General features: G+C 37.9%; 1 protein-coding gene across 3 annotated transcripts; it reads right to left on the bottom strand.

Moving 5' to 3' along the window:
- Nucleotides 1-928: 928 nt before the first annotated feature.
- LOC129269257 (uncharacterized WD repeat-containing protein alr2800-like) lies at nucleotides 929-11,310 on the bottom strand. Of its 3 annotated transcripts, none has more exons than XM_064106144.1 (8): nucleotides 11,204-11,310; nucleotides 9,557-9,765; nucleotides 8,920-9,100; nucleotides 6,985-7,091; nucleotides 5,759-5,908; nucleotides 4,834-4,914; nucleotides 3,930-4,142; nucleotides 929-3,170 (listed from the first exon to the last, which is right to left on the bottom strand). In XM_064106144.1, exons 2-8 carry the CDS (start codon nucleotides 9,755-9,757, stop codon nucleotides 3,051-3,053), a joined length of 1,053 nt encoding a protein of 350 aa, XP_063962214.1. In that variant the 5' UTR covers nucleotides 9,758-9,765; nucleotides 11,204-11,310; the 3' UTR covers nucleotides 929-3,050. The 3 variants fall into 3 exon arrangements, with proteins under 3 accessions (XP_063962214.1, XP_063962213.1, XP_063962212.1); XM_064106143.1 differs by having other exon boundaries at nucleotides 9,557-9,762; nucleotides 11,204-11,287; XM_064106142.1 differs by having other exon boundaries at nucleotides 11,200-11,282.
- Between the last annotated feature and the right edge of the window lie 5,858 nt (nucleotides 11,311-17,168).

The raw sequence follows: 17,168 nt of genomic DNA, 5'->3' as shown, positions 1-17,168 counted from the left end.
TTGTATCATAACAAAGACAAGCTATTCACATCCAATGTCACCCCCCCCCCCTCTCCCTTCCTCTTGTATTCCCTAAATCATCAAGCCATGACAAGACAAGGTAAGGGTCTATAGTGTTAAAAATTTATTATAAAAAAAACTACATTTAATACTCAGTACCTACATGTACCTACATGTATATCATTCCCGGTGTCATTCTGATAATTTTCAACAGAGTACATGTATAATGTAACTGTGGGTACTACAGAATGGACCACAAAAATTCTAAATCTTTTGAAAACACAAATGAAAAAGGTAGATTCAAGTCACTGTCATTCACCAAATTTCAACACAAGAGGGCACATGACATATTTTGCCAATGGATAGAGAAAGAGAGAATAGCATATTGATCATTCTAGATCTATCTGAGATCTATTTTTCTTTAAGTAGGGGATTGGGGACGAATCAACGAAGACCGGATTACCAAGATCTACTGTTATTAAAAAATGGGATACAAATGTTCAAAGTGTTTCTTGCGAAAGTAAGAGGGAACTATTCAGCCTAAGTTGGGCTGGCAATACTACTGTTTTTCCCTTAGGGCGAACCTCGCGGCCAGTAAAAATAGTAATTGTCATTCCAACGTCAGACAAATAATGCCCTCTATTCTTTCTTGAAGCTTTATACAGATATTGGAAAGATAGGAAAACAGGAGAGAGATTAAGATAACATGAGAATATGAAGAAGGGGAAGGGGTGATGATATTGTAGATATCAGTAATAACACATTTAACACCAATAGAGGGCTCTATAAGCCTCCACAGCACAGACAAGTTACATCACACATGACATTACATTTTTTTTGTTTTCTTCCTAGTTCGTCAGAATTTGTTTCACTATCGCAAAGTATTTGATTGAGTAATACTTTTTTTTTTCTTCCTTCATTCTTTTTTGCCATTAAAAATAGAGAAACTGCATATTCCTTGGAATAGCAAACTATTTGAATAGAGGAGAAAAACCTATAACCACTCGTTTGAAATATAGGTATTTCATTATACAGTCCGACCTCTCTAATCCGGACATGTTGGGACCAGTACCTATCCGGATAAAGGATTTATCCAGATCTGGGAGACTCAATATTAAATACGCGCAGCTGCCTCCCAATAGTAGCTACACGTAATCTATTGTAGTGGGCACACACAAACAGTATTCACTGCAGTGTCAGTGCAAATTATGGCCGTTTTTTTTACAGAAATGAAATCGATTGGTTGCCAAAACTCTTGGATAATTTACCTGCTGAAATTGAGGTATACATCGAGCATACCTCGAAAGAAAGAGAATGACTCTATTACTAAGTTTAAAAATAGGATCATTGTGGCGGGCACTGCAACTTCGCAAAGTTTGACTGTAGGCTCATAGATGGCGCTGTCTAGCGAGCGTGTTGTTTTATCCCAGAAAAAAAGAGAATGTGATAAAATGGTCACTGGAAAAATAACCTAAGTTCTTTTGGTGATTTGGGTAAGATATTTTCATAAAGAAATAATGTGGTTGTAGGTAGACTATATTGGAAAATGTATGTAAACAAAGTGAGTTTGCGTGGGAATTTTGAGTTAAGATTGAAATCTCATTTCCCCATGTACTAGATTGAAAAAAAAAATCTTGGCAAGTGTGCGTCCAGATAATAGAAAGATCTGGATGAGATGAAGCCGGATAAGAGAGGTTGGACTGTATTTTTATCTGGACCCTATAACACAAATATTTATAATCAATCACAAAATTTGAAGGTTACACAAGCAACCAATAAGAATTATACCTGTCAAATTGGCATTTGATTGCAAACACAAATACTGCCAATATTGAGTCATGGTTTAGTGATATCTTTGTAATAGTTGACTGATGGGAGGAAGGAACATTGACAGTTTTCTTTTAAACAGAAGCATTTCCCAGCTGCAATTATATGATTGCAATAAATCTAAATAGCATTTAAATCCAGAAATTTAAATTGAAGAATAGCAGTAATTTCCATTTATATAAACTATTTTGTTCTCTTTGAACCAAACTCTAGAATGCTACTGGGCAATTCCATAGGTTGGTGGACATGAGCTCAATGTGTCTTTGTACATATAGCCCATCTGAACCGTAACGTGAGTAACCACTTTATCTGCACCCCTAGTAAAAACCATGTGTTCTTTATTTTTTTAATTATATACAAATTTGTCTCCCTAATATACTTCTTTGAAATGGATATAATCAACTTTCATAAAAGCCTTGTATGAGGACACTTTTCACTTATGTCCACTTTTCATTTTATGCATGTCCAAATCATGTAACATGAGTAACCGACACATTTCAAAGATTTGCCAGGAGCATAATGAAATTTCCCAAGTTTTGTTTTTATACAAAGGATAGTCAGACTGCGTACTATGTTGTGATAAAGAGATGCTTAGTTCCTATCAATAATAATGGAGTTACAGCTCCAAGTATGAGTCAAGGTGTCTCCAAATGTAACGTGGGTAACCGTGGAATAGCCCTACTGACATAAGCATAAATGCATCATTTATTGTGAAATGCTATGTTCTGATTATCCTGATTATCACTAACTTTTCAAGGAGTAAGATATATAAGATATGCTAACTGTATCATCTGTGATAAATGGATTTCCTAGAATTTTCCATTGTAACAGCCTCTTACCCGTTAAATAGTTAGCTATCTCATAGATGCTAAATGTGAAGTCTATGAGGTCTGCTTGAATGGTTTTCTTAGATTTTTAACAAACTAATCATCACCAACCTGTAAAAGAGGTACACATACCTATCTAAGAAATACTAAGTCAGTGATACTGATGAATTGCTACTCTTTAATTTCGCACCATGGTATAAATCATTAACCTACTGGAAACTTTGCTAGCTATTAGAGACACTACTTTCACTGTTTATCTATTCTTTGAAGTTAACGTTGGAAGGATCACTTACCTGCTGAAGAGCTTAGTTATCTAAGAAACACTACTAACTGTTTGATGATCTACGTTCTTTGAATTTAACGTTGTAAAGATCACTTACCTGCTGAAGAGCTTAGCTATCTAAGAGATGCTAATTGTATTGTCTGTGATGAACCACCCAAAGCAAACAATCTTCCACCATCAGTGCTATCCAAGGCTTGTACTGTCTTTCCTTTGAAATCAACTACATCAATTATCTGCAATAAAAAGGATGAAAATACTTTTAGAATAACCTTCACAAACTATCAACAATACACTACTTCCATGAATGGTTTAGGTAACTCTACAGAAATCACATACAAAACTACATATGATGTGCCACATTTCACAGTGGCATTTCTGATGACTAAATTTATCTGTGCAGAAATTGGAGGATTCAAACCTCCCAACCCATGTAACTACGAAATGGGGATAGTTTGCTTTAAAAAAATAGAGAAAAACAGTAATTTCCATTTGATTGTACAGTAAAGTTATCAAACAAAATTAGTAAATCAAAGTGAAAGAAAAATAGGAAAATCATATCAAAACAAGAGGTCAGATTGGTCAAATATTCATACTTTTCCCTCCAGATTCAGAATGGTTGAGATGTCTGAGGATTGTCAGGAAAAAAAAATGAATGGGATTTTTGTTCAAAGCCAGGGTTAAAAAATGGCTCAAGATTTTAAGGTACCCATGATCTAACATACCAATGATGGAGATCCCCTGGTCAAAGTCATTGAAAATTAGATTCATTTTTGCCAATACAGTGGCCTGAAAAAAGGGATTTCTCATTATTCTTTATCCACAAATTTTGTTTTTTTAAATATTTTTTTGGGCTACTTTTCACAACTTTTGCCTAAAGCTGCAACATTGGATTTTCCAGGGCTCCCCTTTTTGTTTCCAGGGCTCCTTTGAGGATTTCGGGGGCTAAATCGCCTCTAGCCTACATGTAATTTTTGTCCCTGATGTCAACTTACATCAAAGGTATCAGTCTTGATCGCCTGAACATTCATTGTACCACTACCACCAGCCAATACAGTGTTGTTATCACAGAACTGGGCACAGTATAGGAACTCTCCTTCCTTATTGTCAGTGTCCAGGTCCAGTGTTCGGTCAAGATTACCACTAGAGAAGTCCCAGATCTGAAGACTGTGGTTTTGGACCCAAGAGGCTGTTAAGATCTTCCCATCCTGTGGTCGATAAATAAAGAAAGGGATTTTATATCCTGCACTACGCAGCAAGCTTCATGACGCACCTGTGTGAAATATGAAATAATCCTGCACTGATCCTACGATGCTTTTACAGCGTGTTTAAGTGCACAATCTGCAATTTTTGCATCCAAGTGATCTCAAACATCACTGGTTTGCAGAATCTCCTTTTACAGCGCAGTGTTTGGTGCAAGCATTTTGAAATTTACTTTAATTTACTTCAATTTACTTTTCCAACACAACAAAAACTGATTGTCCAAGATCATGGTTTAAACCAATTAAAAAAAAAAACACCATGTAATGTTTCTACAGAAAAAAGCTTAGATGTTCCCTAATTGCCAAAAAACAAGCCCACCACCTCACTGCATCTACGAAAAATAGATTCAAATAAAAAATAAACATGTCAACATTTAAATTTAGGAGGAAAAAATGTCAAGATTCTGCCTCTGGATTTGACGCTCCTCACCAGTGCCGGTCCCAAGCTAAGAAAAGGGAAGGGGTTGGTGTAGGACTATCAACCTTACCCTTTAAAACTTTTAACCATTACAGAACAGCAGGCAAAGATCAAACTGAAAATTTGAATGTGAAAGACCAAGATGGCATTTGCTTGCTGCTAAACAAACCCAGCCAGTGTTGCAAGAACTAAGCTCAAGTGTATGAATCTGATAATCACCTGAATGTCTAGTCCACTGCCACAGACATGAGGTCCTGAGATAGTACGTTCAACCCCGTGCTCAGTCCTTGTATCCCATACCTGAAAGATCAATAATGATGGGTAAAATATTAATGATTTTCCAGATTTGAAAGAACCCTCAAGAAGTCTCTCCTTATGCCGCACTGGCCGTAGCTACTTTTTAAAATATTAAAATGCATCATATTATTATTTCATTTTCTGTAAGGGAACACCTCACTTAACACAAGCTTCTTGAGGTGCTACCTACTATTATCTTGTGTACATTTAACATTGGAATATCTAAATATAAATGAACTGAATTTAATTAAATTATACAATTCTTTATTCACTTTGGAGAAATATAATACAGCAGTGTTTTAATTAGGAACCATTTTATGCATGACAGGTGACCCTTCTGTGAGCAAAATCACATTTTCATTTATTAGTATTTCTACATGCTCTACTTGCCACCCTACCTGTTAAGATATGAATTCTTGTTATTAAGACTTAGGGGGTGTTGCAAGAAAATATTTGCAATAAATCGCAAATATTCTGTTGCAATTTTACAGTTGATCACTTTTAACTATAGCAAATCAGATTACACTCCTTGTTTCATGGAGCAGATTAGCAATCAATCGCAAATTTGCAATTAATTGCACGGCATATGCTTGATTTCGGGAACAAAAATAGACTTGCAATTGATCGCAAGTCTCTTGCAACGCCCCATTAGAATGCACTGACACTCTCCACTAGAGTATCAAATGGGTACCCAGTGTGGTGCAGATACAAATGTACTATGGCTAGAATTTGAATGGCTAGAAGGAAAAAACAGGGTTACCATTCAGGAGTAAAATTGTAGATAACTTCTGAACCAACCTGATGATAATGTAAACTTTCACTTCAAATTTTAAAAAATACTTCTCACCTTGAGACAATTATCCCAGCCTCCAGTCACAAAGATATGATTGTCATCAGGATGAAACTTTAGAGCAAAGATTCTCTGACCATGACCTGACTCGAGAAGATCATTACGCTCTGGGACCAAAGCATTGGATCCTTGATACAGCCTTGTGAGCTGAAACAAAAGCAATTTAAACTTCCATTACTTTAATCTTCAAAGAAACTACCAAGATCTACAATCTATACAAGCAATTAATAATGATGATGCTGATGATTATGTCATAATATTTCATCCAGGGTAGCCACTTCAGTTACGAAAACTGTTCTCCCAGCAGGAGCAGCAGCTTAACATGATAATGCTATTAATTAAACACTAATATTGGTGACAATAAACCAGTTGCAATTGATTTGAGGAAACATTACACAAGGGTGTACAGTTTTATGTCCCTTTCAGGTATGTGAGTAGGATAAGGGTAGCGAGGAAAATTCCTCAAAATTCCTCATATCTGTGATTTTTTTTCTTGTTGATTTGCAATGGTTTAAGGAAAACTTTTTGTTTGATTGATGTCTAAAACATACATTCCCAATTTCAATAATTCTAAGGGGGCAATAGTGTGTATCCGAGATATGCCCAAATACCCATGATTTTTTTTTAATCATCACGATAGTTCAGTATTATATAGTGCAGCCTTAAGGCCTGGTACCACTGGCCGACTGACACAAAACGTATTCATAACGGATACAGCGGACAGGAACAATTTTGGGGTGGCTCCATCCATTTTCATCCAGACAATGGACAAAATGGGTGAACAATGATGACATCACAGTGGATGGATGCTCAGGGATATAGAGTATACAACGGATGCATAACGTTTTCAAACAGATGGCAAGATTCTTTTCCGTTTTACATCCTCTCTGCATCTGTAAGTGCAGTGGGACCAAGCCTTAATATTTGCAACATAAGCAACCCTTCAACCAAAGTACCATGGACCATTAAAGCAAGTGAGGTGATGATATACATTTATTTCAAAATTGATAAGACTGGAAAAGGATACAACCTAAATTTTTACAACTAGAGACATTTTTACAAACATAAATTTACAAAACATTGAAACAAGAATGAAAGTTCTTCTTCCTCCTATTGCCAACATCCCCCCATAAGAACTGCTTTTATTACAATGAGGATTATCATATGGCACATCATAAGAAAATTCTTATTTTTGATTTGACCGTGACCTAGACATTCCTTACCTTGTTACTATTAGCATGATAGAGTCGCACGTTTTGATCTTTGCCAGCTGTAGCATAAGTATCTCCCTGAAGACTGAAGTCTAGAGCATTGATCTCGTTTCCGCCCTCTAAATAAAAACACAATCAAAGCACAACTTTCTCTTACTTCAGTCATCAATTAATGATTAACCACAAATACTTATCTGTTCCATTCCATTGGGGGAGAAATTTCTTATATTGCTGTACATTCAATGATCCCCCCCCAAAAAAATCATATAAACAGGATTTTTCCTTGACTATTTTAGACGTGATACGTACTTGACACATTAATGGTGTCAAAGTCAAACAAGAGTCGCTGAGCGAGCACAAAATATGCTCATCTGTAACCCGGAAAATGGAGTTATTGGTCAAGCAAGAACAGTGGACGGTGACGACTTGTCTTGACCATTGACCTTTTGACCTCAAAATCAATAGGCTTCCTGGGATCCATGCTAGTATCATACACACCAAATTATATGAGCCTAGGTTAAGTTAAACTGAAGTTATCATGTTTACAAAGAAAAGTGGACAGACAGCCGGACACCGAGCGTGATACCATAATACGTCCCGTAGGACGGGCGTATGATAATAAAAATAAAAAATCATAAAATGAGTGTATGCATCTTTTTGTATCAGTTCCTTATAAACTATTGGTCTTGATTTCTATGCAATCAAAATTTTGAATGTTTTGATTATTGCATGTTTTTAAGTGATCACATTTGATTAAGGGATAAAATAGGCAAAGCACAAAATTTTTTATAGAGAATAAATTATGACCTATGAGGGGTGATTTTTGAGAACTTAAGGTCGCAATCATGTACGTGTATAGCAATATACAAAAAAAAGATGGATACCTTACAAATCCACAGTTTAAGGAAATTTTCATCTCTCAAATAATTTGATACCATATTTAGGTGGTATGTCTTCATGCTTGGATAATCAGTATTAAGTATTCTTTGCAGTGAAGAAACTTTTGTTTTGCACCAAAGTAAGGCATGACTGCAATTAATGAATCCAGATTTCAATGATGTCATAATCCTGCAAGGGCTGCATTAAAATCCAGTGCAAAGCACCTTTTCAAAAATTAACATTAGAATTGTTTAATTAACACTTTTAGTATCAATTCTCAATTTAATTTCATCAAAAAGGGATTTGCAAATGCTTGCTAACTAGGATTATGACATCATTGGAATCTGGATTCATTCATTGCAGCCATGACATACTTTGGCGCAAATTAAACTTTACATCACAGAAAAAAAAAACCTTCTGATTATCCAAGCATTAATATAAATATATCAAATTATTTGGGAGAAGATACTCTTTCTGGCCATATAGGCCTATAACTATGTGTTCATGACACATTTTTTCTTAAAATGGGGATTTAGTGAGGTGTCAATTTTGTTTTTAATAACACTGTAGACAGCCTCCCCCCCCCCCCCTTTTCCCCTGAAGCAGATTCATAAATCTTGTAATTTTCTTTCCTATTATCTAATGCAGAAATGTGATAGACACCAATTTCTGTATGCCATTGTCATTGTAATACGGTGGGATTGATAAAATTCATATATTTTTCTCAGAAAACAACTCCAGGTGGGTGTTTCATTAAGCTGTTTGTAAAGTTAGGCACAACTCTAACATATTCTTTGGTCATAAATCAATTATACAGGGATATCACTTAGCACAAGAAAGGATCACCAGTCGTGTGTAAAGTCATTCCTATCTTACGAACAGCTTTATGAAACACCCACCACGGACCACTTGGTTCAGAAAGGTGACAGGTTAACATATGTGGTGATGCTTTACTCTGCCATTTCTGAACACTAAAATATTGTAGGGAATGTCAAGCCATGTTTGAAGAGGGCAGTTTTGAACCAATTTATCCTTGACAAAATTGAACATTATCATTTGATAGCTTACCAACGAGTGTATCAATTCGCTTGTTTTCAGCCATGTTCCAGAGCGATATGACTCCATCTGAGCCGGCCGAAACAAGTACATCTTGCAAACCAGGATGAAAGCTTAGGCACATCACAGGAAGAGTAGCACGGTCACCATGACTTAATATCTTCTGCACAGCACCAGTCTTGCTATTAAACAACTGAAATTAAGAAAAAAAAGTGTTATTCTTCTGTACATTGAGTCCAAGGCAATAAAGTGATACTATATCACAAGAAAAGAGTAACCAAATAATTCAACAAACTCCCACCCCCTACCCTTCAACAATACATGTTATTATGTATATTTTGTCATTTCATCGAACAAATAAATTCAAATTTTTCAAATGTAAATTCATCTGATTAATCAAAATTCAAAACAAGATTCAAACTATAATACCCCTTTCACATTGATCACATAGAAGATTTAACAACCAGTAAGAAGAAGCAATTGAACTTGCTGCATGTGAAAAATGTTTAACTGTAAGAGGATAGATTTATCATTATCTGTAACTTCATCCTTCATAAATCTGAAACAGCTCTCCGCTAGTATCAGATCAGAACTCTCCTGTAGGATACTGCATGCAAATAAGGTTTGTTATTCACTCCTTACAATGTACCTTTATTCCCCCATTGCCTGTTCCCACTGCCAGACTATCACCGTCATGTGAGAACTGTAAGCTATACGTTCCCATTGCTGCCTCATCAAGCTGGATAGAAATGAGTTCTTGAACCTTTGTGAACACACCAGCACTCTTCTTCTGTTCGGAGTCGATAGCCCGGCCCGTACGAATGGCCATTTCTAGACGTCTCCTAGCCATGATGACTACTGCAGAAAGACAAAATCACAATTTAATTGGAAATTAATTAGTAAATCAATTAATAAGGCCATAAACAAATAAGAGTAAAGCAGGAGTGTCAATCCATGGTTCGGATTGGGGTGCAAAAGTTGAAAACTCCAATATATTCAAATTATAAGACAAAAGTTCGCATGTAGAGCTCAGCAGACCAAGAATTGAGAATTGTATCTTTGACTCTATGCCAACAATAATTGTTTCTTTGTTTTCCAGTGCTTTTCCAAACCCAATTTTGCATAACTCTCATAAATTTTTCAAGTTGTCAAAATCAATACTTGCCCCCCTCCTATTAAAAGGGGCAATCACCCCCTGCCTTTCCCTCTAGGATCGACAGCCCTATAGTAAGCAAGCAAAGTGAAAAGTACATCAAAATCAGATTAAAATTATTGAAATTCACACACTTGCATTAAGATTGCGGCAGTTATATGCATATCAATGTCATAATCAAGAATACATGCACAAGAGAGCTGATATCATCATCTCCTCCACCAATGTGTGGTCGTGGGCATGGGAGAGATGATTTCTAGAGTTTCTTCTCTTTTCTAATTCATGTTTTAGAATGCAACTAATTATAATACGTTTATTCAGAGTCTAGATCTATATATAATTATAATTGTAATAATACTCGTTCGAACAAGAATCATAGTATCGCAGGCATTGCAACACCCTCTTAGTCTTAAGTGTTAAATTGCATTCTAATCTAAGTTAATGGTAAGATAATCTAACGTTAGAACCTCCGTGGAGACCAGGCCCAGGCCCAGGGTCATAACGTCTACCGATCAAACCCCAGGCCAGGCCATCCAGGGGCCAATTGCACGAAAGGGTCTTTCCAATTAAGGACCGCCTTTCGTGTCGCCCATCTTTTATGATGCGCTATAATATTAATAAGCGGGGTGTTTCTGAAATTTGAGATTTAAAACAAACAAATATTCGTAAGCTTGCTTTTAAATCAAATTTTATACAAAATTACAATTTCATGAGATATCAATTATCACATCATCATTTTATAAACAAACATTTTGTTTGTTTTAACGGACGAATAAAATAAGTTTGCAGATAATTTATTTGAGATGCGCTTCACATGGCGCATCATAAAAAATGGGCGACACGAAAGACGGTCCCAGCAATTAATGCAAAGACCCTTTCGTGCAATCGGCCCCAGACTACCACAATCATAACCCAGGCCAGGAAGCTCTGCCTCTAGGCTCTAGCTCAGCTCGAGCGCTCCGGCCCGCGAAGCGGGCCGGAGCTCCCTGTGTTACCACAAGCAGAGGCTCTAACGTTACTAGTCCTACCGTACCGGTAGTCCTACTTTCACTTTTTCTCTCAACTCCCCCACATCTCTGCTCTTTTTCCCACTATGATGGATATTATCTTATCAATCTGAAGACCATATACTATAATACTTGCAATGACTATGGGTCCACTCCTCAAATTCGGTCTGCAGACTATAGCTCAGCTCAGCGGGAGTCAAAGCTAGAAATTCCCGACAAATCGTCGATCGATCGAGACAGCGCGCCTATATAGTCCGGGGGCTGGGATGAGTTTATTCAGCTGATCGGGTACAAAAGGTTTGATGGTCCCATCATGTTGGCATGAAGGCAGTGATTAAGGAAAAGTGTTGCTGCCGGGCCATATCCTGTACGGAAGGCCCTGATGGCCCCAAATAGGGGCCCCAAAAATGTGTTTATTCAGCTGAAAAGGTACATGGCTAATTCTTTTTGCAATGGACCGAGTATACATTGAGATTTTAAAAAATACCCATGCCAGCAACTATCCTGTACGGGGGCCCAGACAGTAGGCCCAAAGGGCGGCCCGGCCCCGAACATGGGTTTATTTAGCTGAAAAGGTACATGGCTAATTCTTTTTGTAATGGACTGAGTATACATCGGGATTTCCAAAAATACCCATGCCAGCAATTTTATCCTGTACGGGGGCCCAGACAGTAGCCCCAAAGTGCCCATATATCCTGTATATGTCCCACAACTAGTTTATTCAGCTAAAAATGTATATGGATAATTCCTTTTGCAATGGAGGCAGTGTACATTGGGATTTTCAAAAATACCCATGCCAGCAATTTTATCCTGTACTGGGGCCCAGACAGTAGGCCTAAAGGGCCCCCCGAAAATGGGTTTATTCAGCTGAAAAGGTACATGGCTATTTCTTTTTGCAATGGACCGAGTATATATTGGGATTTCCCAAAATACCCATGCCAGCAACTTTATCCTGTACGGGGGCCCAGGCAGTAGCCCCAAAGTGCCCATATATCCTGTATATGTCCCACAACAAATTTATTAAGCTAAAAATGTATATGGATAATTCCTTTTGCAATGGAGGCAGTATACATTGGGATTTTTAAAAATACACACGCCAGCAATTTTATCCTGTACGGGGGCCCAGTCAGTAGCCCCAAAGTGCCCATATATGTCCCACAACTAATTTATTCAGCTGAAAACGTACACGGATAATTTCTTTTGAAATGGATGCAGTATACAATGCGATTTGTAAAGAAAAACTCATGCCAGCAACTTCATCCTGTACGGGGCCCAAACAGTAGGCCCGAAGGGCCCCCGAAAATGGGGTTGTTCAGCTGAAAGGGTACATGGCTAATTCTTTTTAAAATGGAATCTGCATACTTTAAGGCTCACAAAACTACTCATGCCAGCAACTTTACCCTGTACGGGGGCCCAGACAGTAGCCCCATAGTGCCAATATGCCCCACAACTAATTTATTCAGCTAGAATGTACATGGATAATTCCTTTTGTAATTGAGGCAGTATGCAATGGGATTTTCAAAAATACCCATGACAGCAACTTAATCCTGTATACGGGGCCCAGACAGTAGGCCCAAAGTGCCGCCAAAAATGGGGTTATTCAGCTGAAAAGGTACATGGTCAATTATTTTTTGAAATGGAATCTGCATACTTTAAGGCTCACAAAAATACACATTCCAGCAACTTTATCCTGTACGGGGGTCCAGACAGTAGCCCCATAGTGCCCCTCCCCAAAAAGTGTATTTTAGGCTGAAGACATACATGGATAATTGTCAATTTCAGCAAATTTACCCTGTATGGGGGTCCAGATAGCAGCCAAAAAGGAAACAGATGTCTAACAACCAATTTTTTTTCGGCAGAAGTGATACATGGATATAACTTTTTTGGATGGAATTTGTATGCACTCAGCTAAGGTTTTTAAAAGATACCAATCATGCCAATGCCATCAAGTTTATTCTGTATAAGGCCCAGACATGCAGTTAACCCTAAAAGTCCCTAGGATAATAGGATATACTAGTACATGGATAATTAATTTTGTAGTGTAATCAGTATACCTTGGTCCTTATTTCCAGTAATATATGCCTGAAAGGGGCCCAGTGTGCAATATATAGGCCTATACATGTAGTTTCATTTGGGGATATCGAATATATGCTTGGAACTGGCGGAAATACCACACTTGATTTACTGGGCTAAATACATAGAGGGATAATTATTTACATGACTACATTATAAGTGAGGGTTTACAAAATAGATTGAAACATGCATATTTTTTTCTTGAACTGAAATAATGACAGTAGCAGTAGCGAGCGAAGCGAGTGCGCAGAATTGCGTATCCCCAAATACCTCTTTCAAGTGAATTGTCATTATCACAACAAGTGCTATGGATATGGGAGTAGTTTGCCGTGTGCCTAATACTATCATCACTTTTGATGATTACAGTTAAAGGCCCGAATATAGTAAAATAGTATTTTAATTTATTAACCTGAAAGGTGTGATATTTTTGGTTAATTCTCTTTCCATTTCCACTTCTATGTATTTTTAAAAACTTCTTCCTCCTTTCTTGTTATTTTCCTCTTTTTATCCCTCATTATCCTTTGTGTCGCCATCAAAGGTACGAGGCTGCTTCAGCTTCCAAGATCCTACTTCATCTTCCCATATATTTCCCTTTTCAATTTTTTTTTTACGAGACGGCAAGGGCTTTTGTTAAAAGAATCATTTCTTCCATTTACTGTTATTCATTTCTCTTTTCCCTAGTATCATTATGATCGTCTCTATATCATGGATGTTTCCTCAATCAATTTCCTTAATCTAATTATCCTTTTTCTCATTTTCTCTATCTTTTATTATGTTCTTCCTGTATCTCCTAGTTTTTATATTTCCTCTTTCTCTTCCCTTCCCCTTCCCTCTCTTCTCTATTTTTTTCACTCTCCCTTTTCTTTAGTCTCTCCCAGTTTCCTTCTCTCTCTCCCTTCCTTTTCTCTCCTTTTTTTTTATCTTCCCCATTCCTTTTCTCTCCCCTCTTCACTCTTTCCTTCTCATTCTTTCTCTTTGTCCCCTTCACACTCTCTCCCATCTACATGCCCCTTCTCATTTTCTCTCTTTCCTCCCCTTCCTTTTCTCTCCCCTCCTCTAATCTCTTTTCGTTTTCTATTTCCTCCATTTCTTCCCCCTTACTTTCTTCTTTCTTTTCCACTTCCTGTCCTTTCCGCTCTCCCTTTCTCCTCTCCCTCAGTCCCTTTCCCTTCTCCCGCTCTTTTCCCCCTCTTTTCCCTTCACTTCTTTCCTCTCCGGCTCCCTTTTCCCATAGCCCCTCACCTTTTCCCTCCCCCCTCTTCTTTTCCTTCTCATTTCCTCTCATTTGCCAGTGACGTAGATCCGGTCCTAGCAGTGGGTGATCATAGAAATATTGAGATTAAATTCAAAATTTGGGGGACAGCCAAAACACGGGAAAATATAAGCATGTACCTGGCTAACATTACCATCTTTCTTGTTAAGCCTATGACAATTATTAAATACCTATATTATAACAGTTTTCTCAGTTACTGAAGTCGGTATAATATCAATATGTGGGCGAGCGAAGCGAGGTGGTTTGTAATCATCACAACAAGGGCTACAGGAGTATATTGCCGTGTGCCTAATACTAACATTTATTCATTTTGGTGATGATAGTTAAAGGCCGGAATAAAAGCTTATTTTGATTTATGAAAGGTGTGGTATTTGCGAATTCTCCTCTTTTTCTCATTTCGGTTAGTTTTCTTTCTATTTCCACGTTTATATATTTTTAAAACTTCTTCCCGCTTTCTTGTTATATTCCTCTTTTATCCCTCATAATCCTGTGCGTCGCCATTTAAGGGACGATGCTGCTTCAGCTCCCAAAACCCAACTATATTTCCCAATTACCTTTTATTTATTTTTTTTATTTTATACGAGACGGCAAGGGCTTTTGTCCAAAAAAAAATACATTTTTTATTATCCTTTCCTTTCCCCCTATTATATGATCGCCTTTATATCCTTCTGTTTCCTCAATCACTTTCCTTTATCCAGTTATCATTTTTCTCCCCTTCTCTATCTTAATATATATATATATATATATATATATATATATATATATATTGATAAGACACCATTCTAATGGGCCCTGCATGAATTCTGTTTTAAATCCCACACAGGTAAAATGCTGCCCATGGCAGGGTAAAAAAGCTGGCATAGGTAGTTTTGTGAGCCTTAAAGTATGCAGATTCCATTTTAAAAAGAATTAGCCATGTACCTTTTTAGCTGAACCCTATTCTCGGAGGCCCTTCGGGCCTACCGTCTGGGCCCCTTTACAGGATGAAGTTGTGGCATGGGTTCTTTTTTTTCTTTTTAAATCGCATTGTATACTGCCTCCATTTCAAAAGGAATTATCCATGTACATTTTCACCTGAATAAATTAGTTGTGGGGCATACGGGCACTTTGGGGCTACTGTCTGGGCCCCCGTATAGGGTAAATTGCTTGCATGGGTAGTTTTGTGAGCCTTAAAGTATGCAGATTCCATTTTAAAAAGGAATTAGCAATGTACCTTTTCAGCTGAATAACCACATTTTCGGGGGCCCTTCGGGGGCCCTTCGGGGGCCCTTCGGGCCTACTGTCTGGGCCCCTATACGGGATAAAATTGCTGGCATGAGTATTTTAGAAAATCCCAATGTGTACTGCCTCCATTGCAAAAGGAATTACCCATGTACATTTTTAGCTTCATAAATTAGTTGTGGAACATATTATACAGGAGATATGGGCACTTTGGGGCTACTAGCTGGGCCCCCGTACAGGATAAAGTTGCTTGCATCGGTATTTTGGGAAATCCCAATATATTCTCGGTCCATTGCAAAAAGAATTAGCCATGTACCTTTTCAGCTGAATAAACCCATTTTCGGGGGGCCCTTTGGGCCTACTGTCTGAGCCCCCGTACAGGATAAAATTGCTGGCATGGGTATTTTTGAAAATCCCAATGTATACTGCCTCCATTGCAAAAGGAGTTATCCATGTACATTTTTAGCTTAATAAATTAGTTGTGGGACATATACAGGATATATGGGCACTTTGGGGCCACTGTCTGGGCCCCCGTACAGGATAAAGTTGCTGGCATGGGTGTTTTGGGAAATCCCAATGTATACTCGGTCCATTGCAAAAAGAATTAGCCTTGTACCTATTCAGCTGAATGAACCCATTTTCGGGGGGCCCTTTGGGCCTACTGTCTGGGCCCCCGTACAGGATAAAGTTGCTGGCATGGGTATTTTTTGAAATCTCAATGTATACTCGGTCCATTGCAAAAAGAATTAGCCATGTACCTTTTCAGCTGAATAAACACATTTTTGGGGCCCCTATTTGGGGCCATCAGGGCCTTCCGTACAGGATATGGCTCGGCAGCAACACTTTTCCTTAATCACTGCTTTCATGCCAACATGATGGGACCATCAAACCTTTTGTACCCGATCAGCTGAATAAACTCTCCCAGCCCCCGGACTAATATGATCTCTAGTACCGGCCGTACCGTGCATGCGATATGCTCAGCGACCAATAACGAAGGAGTAAAATAAGAAAAATAAAAAAGGGGACTGATTCATATTTATATGGACTGCATGCATGCAGCAGTGGCGTAACTACGGGGGGGGGGGCATGGGGGGGGGTACGTGCCCCCCCCCAATAGGCTGACCCCCCCAAAAAAAAAACGGGGAAAAGGAGTAAAGGAGGGAGAAAGGAAGAGAAACGAAATGGGGAAAAAAAACCTATTATAGTGCATATCAAAATAAAGTTTACACTTAGAAAAAATCCTGTAAAATTATACATTTGTAATATCCTGAAGATTTTTTCACATTTTAACATTGGTACAGATCCATTTAAACAAATGACGATATAACTGTCGAAAAATATTTCCGCTTGAGTGAGCACCACTTACTTTTGAAAAGCTAGTGAAAAATGATTTGGGCAGAACTTTGAAATAGTTATATGCGAATAAAAGTAGAACTTAATCATGAAGAACACGTGTAATTTAGCTAGTAAAATTGATTTGAAGATATCTTTTACCTTTTTTAACTTGTTTCCTTGCCCAAAACACTGCGAAGAG

This window comes from Lytechinus pictus, chromosome 10 (genome assembly GCF_037042905.1).
Source record: "Lytechinus pictus isolate F3 Inbred chromosome 10, Lp3.0, whole genome shotgun sequence".
Lineage (NCBI taxonomy): Eukaryota > Metazoa > Echinodermata > Echinoidea > Temnopleuroida > Toxopneustidae > Lytechinus > Lytechinus pictus.
This window is presented reverse-complemented; position numbering and strand designations above follow the sequence as displayed.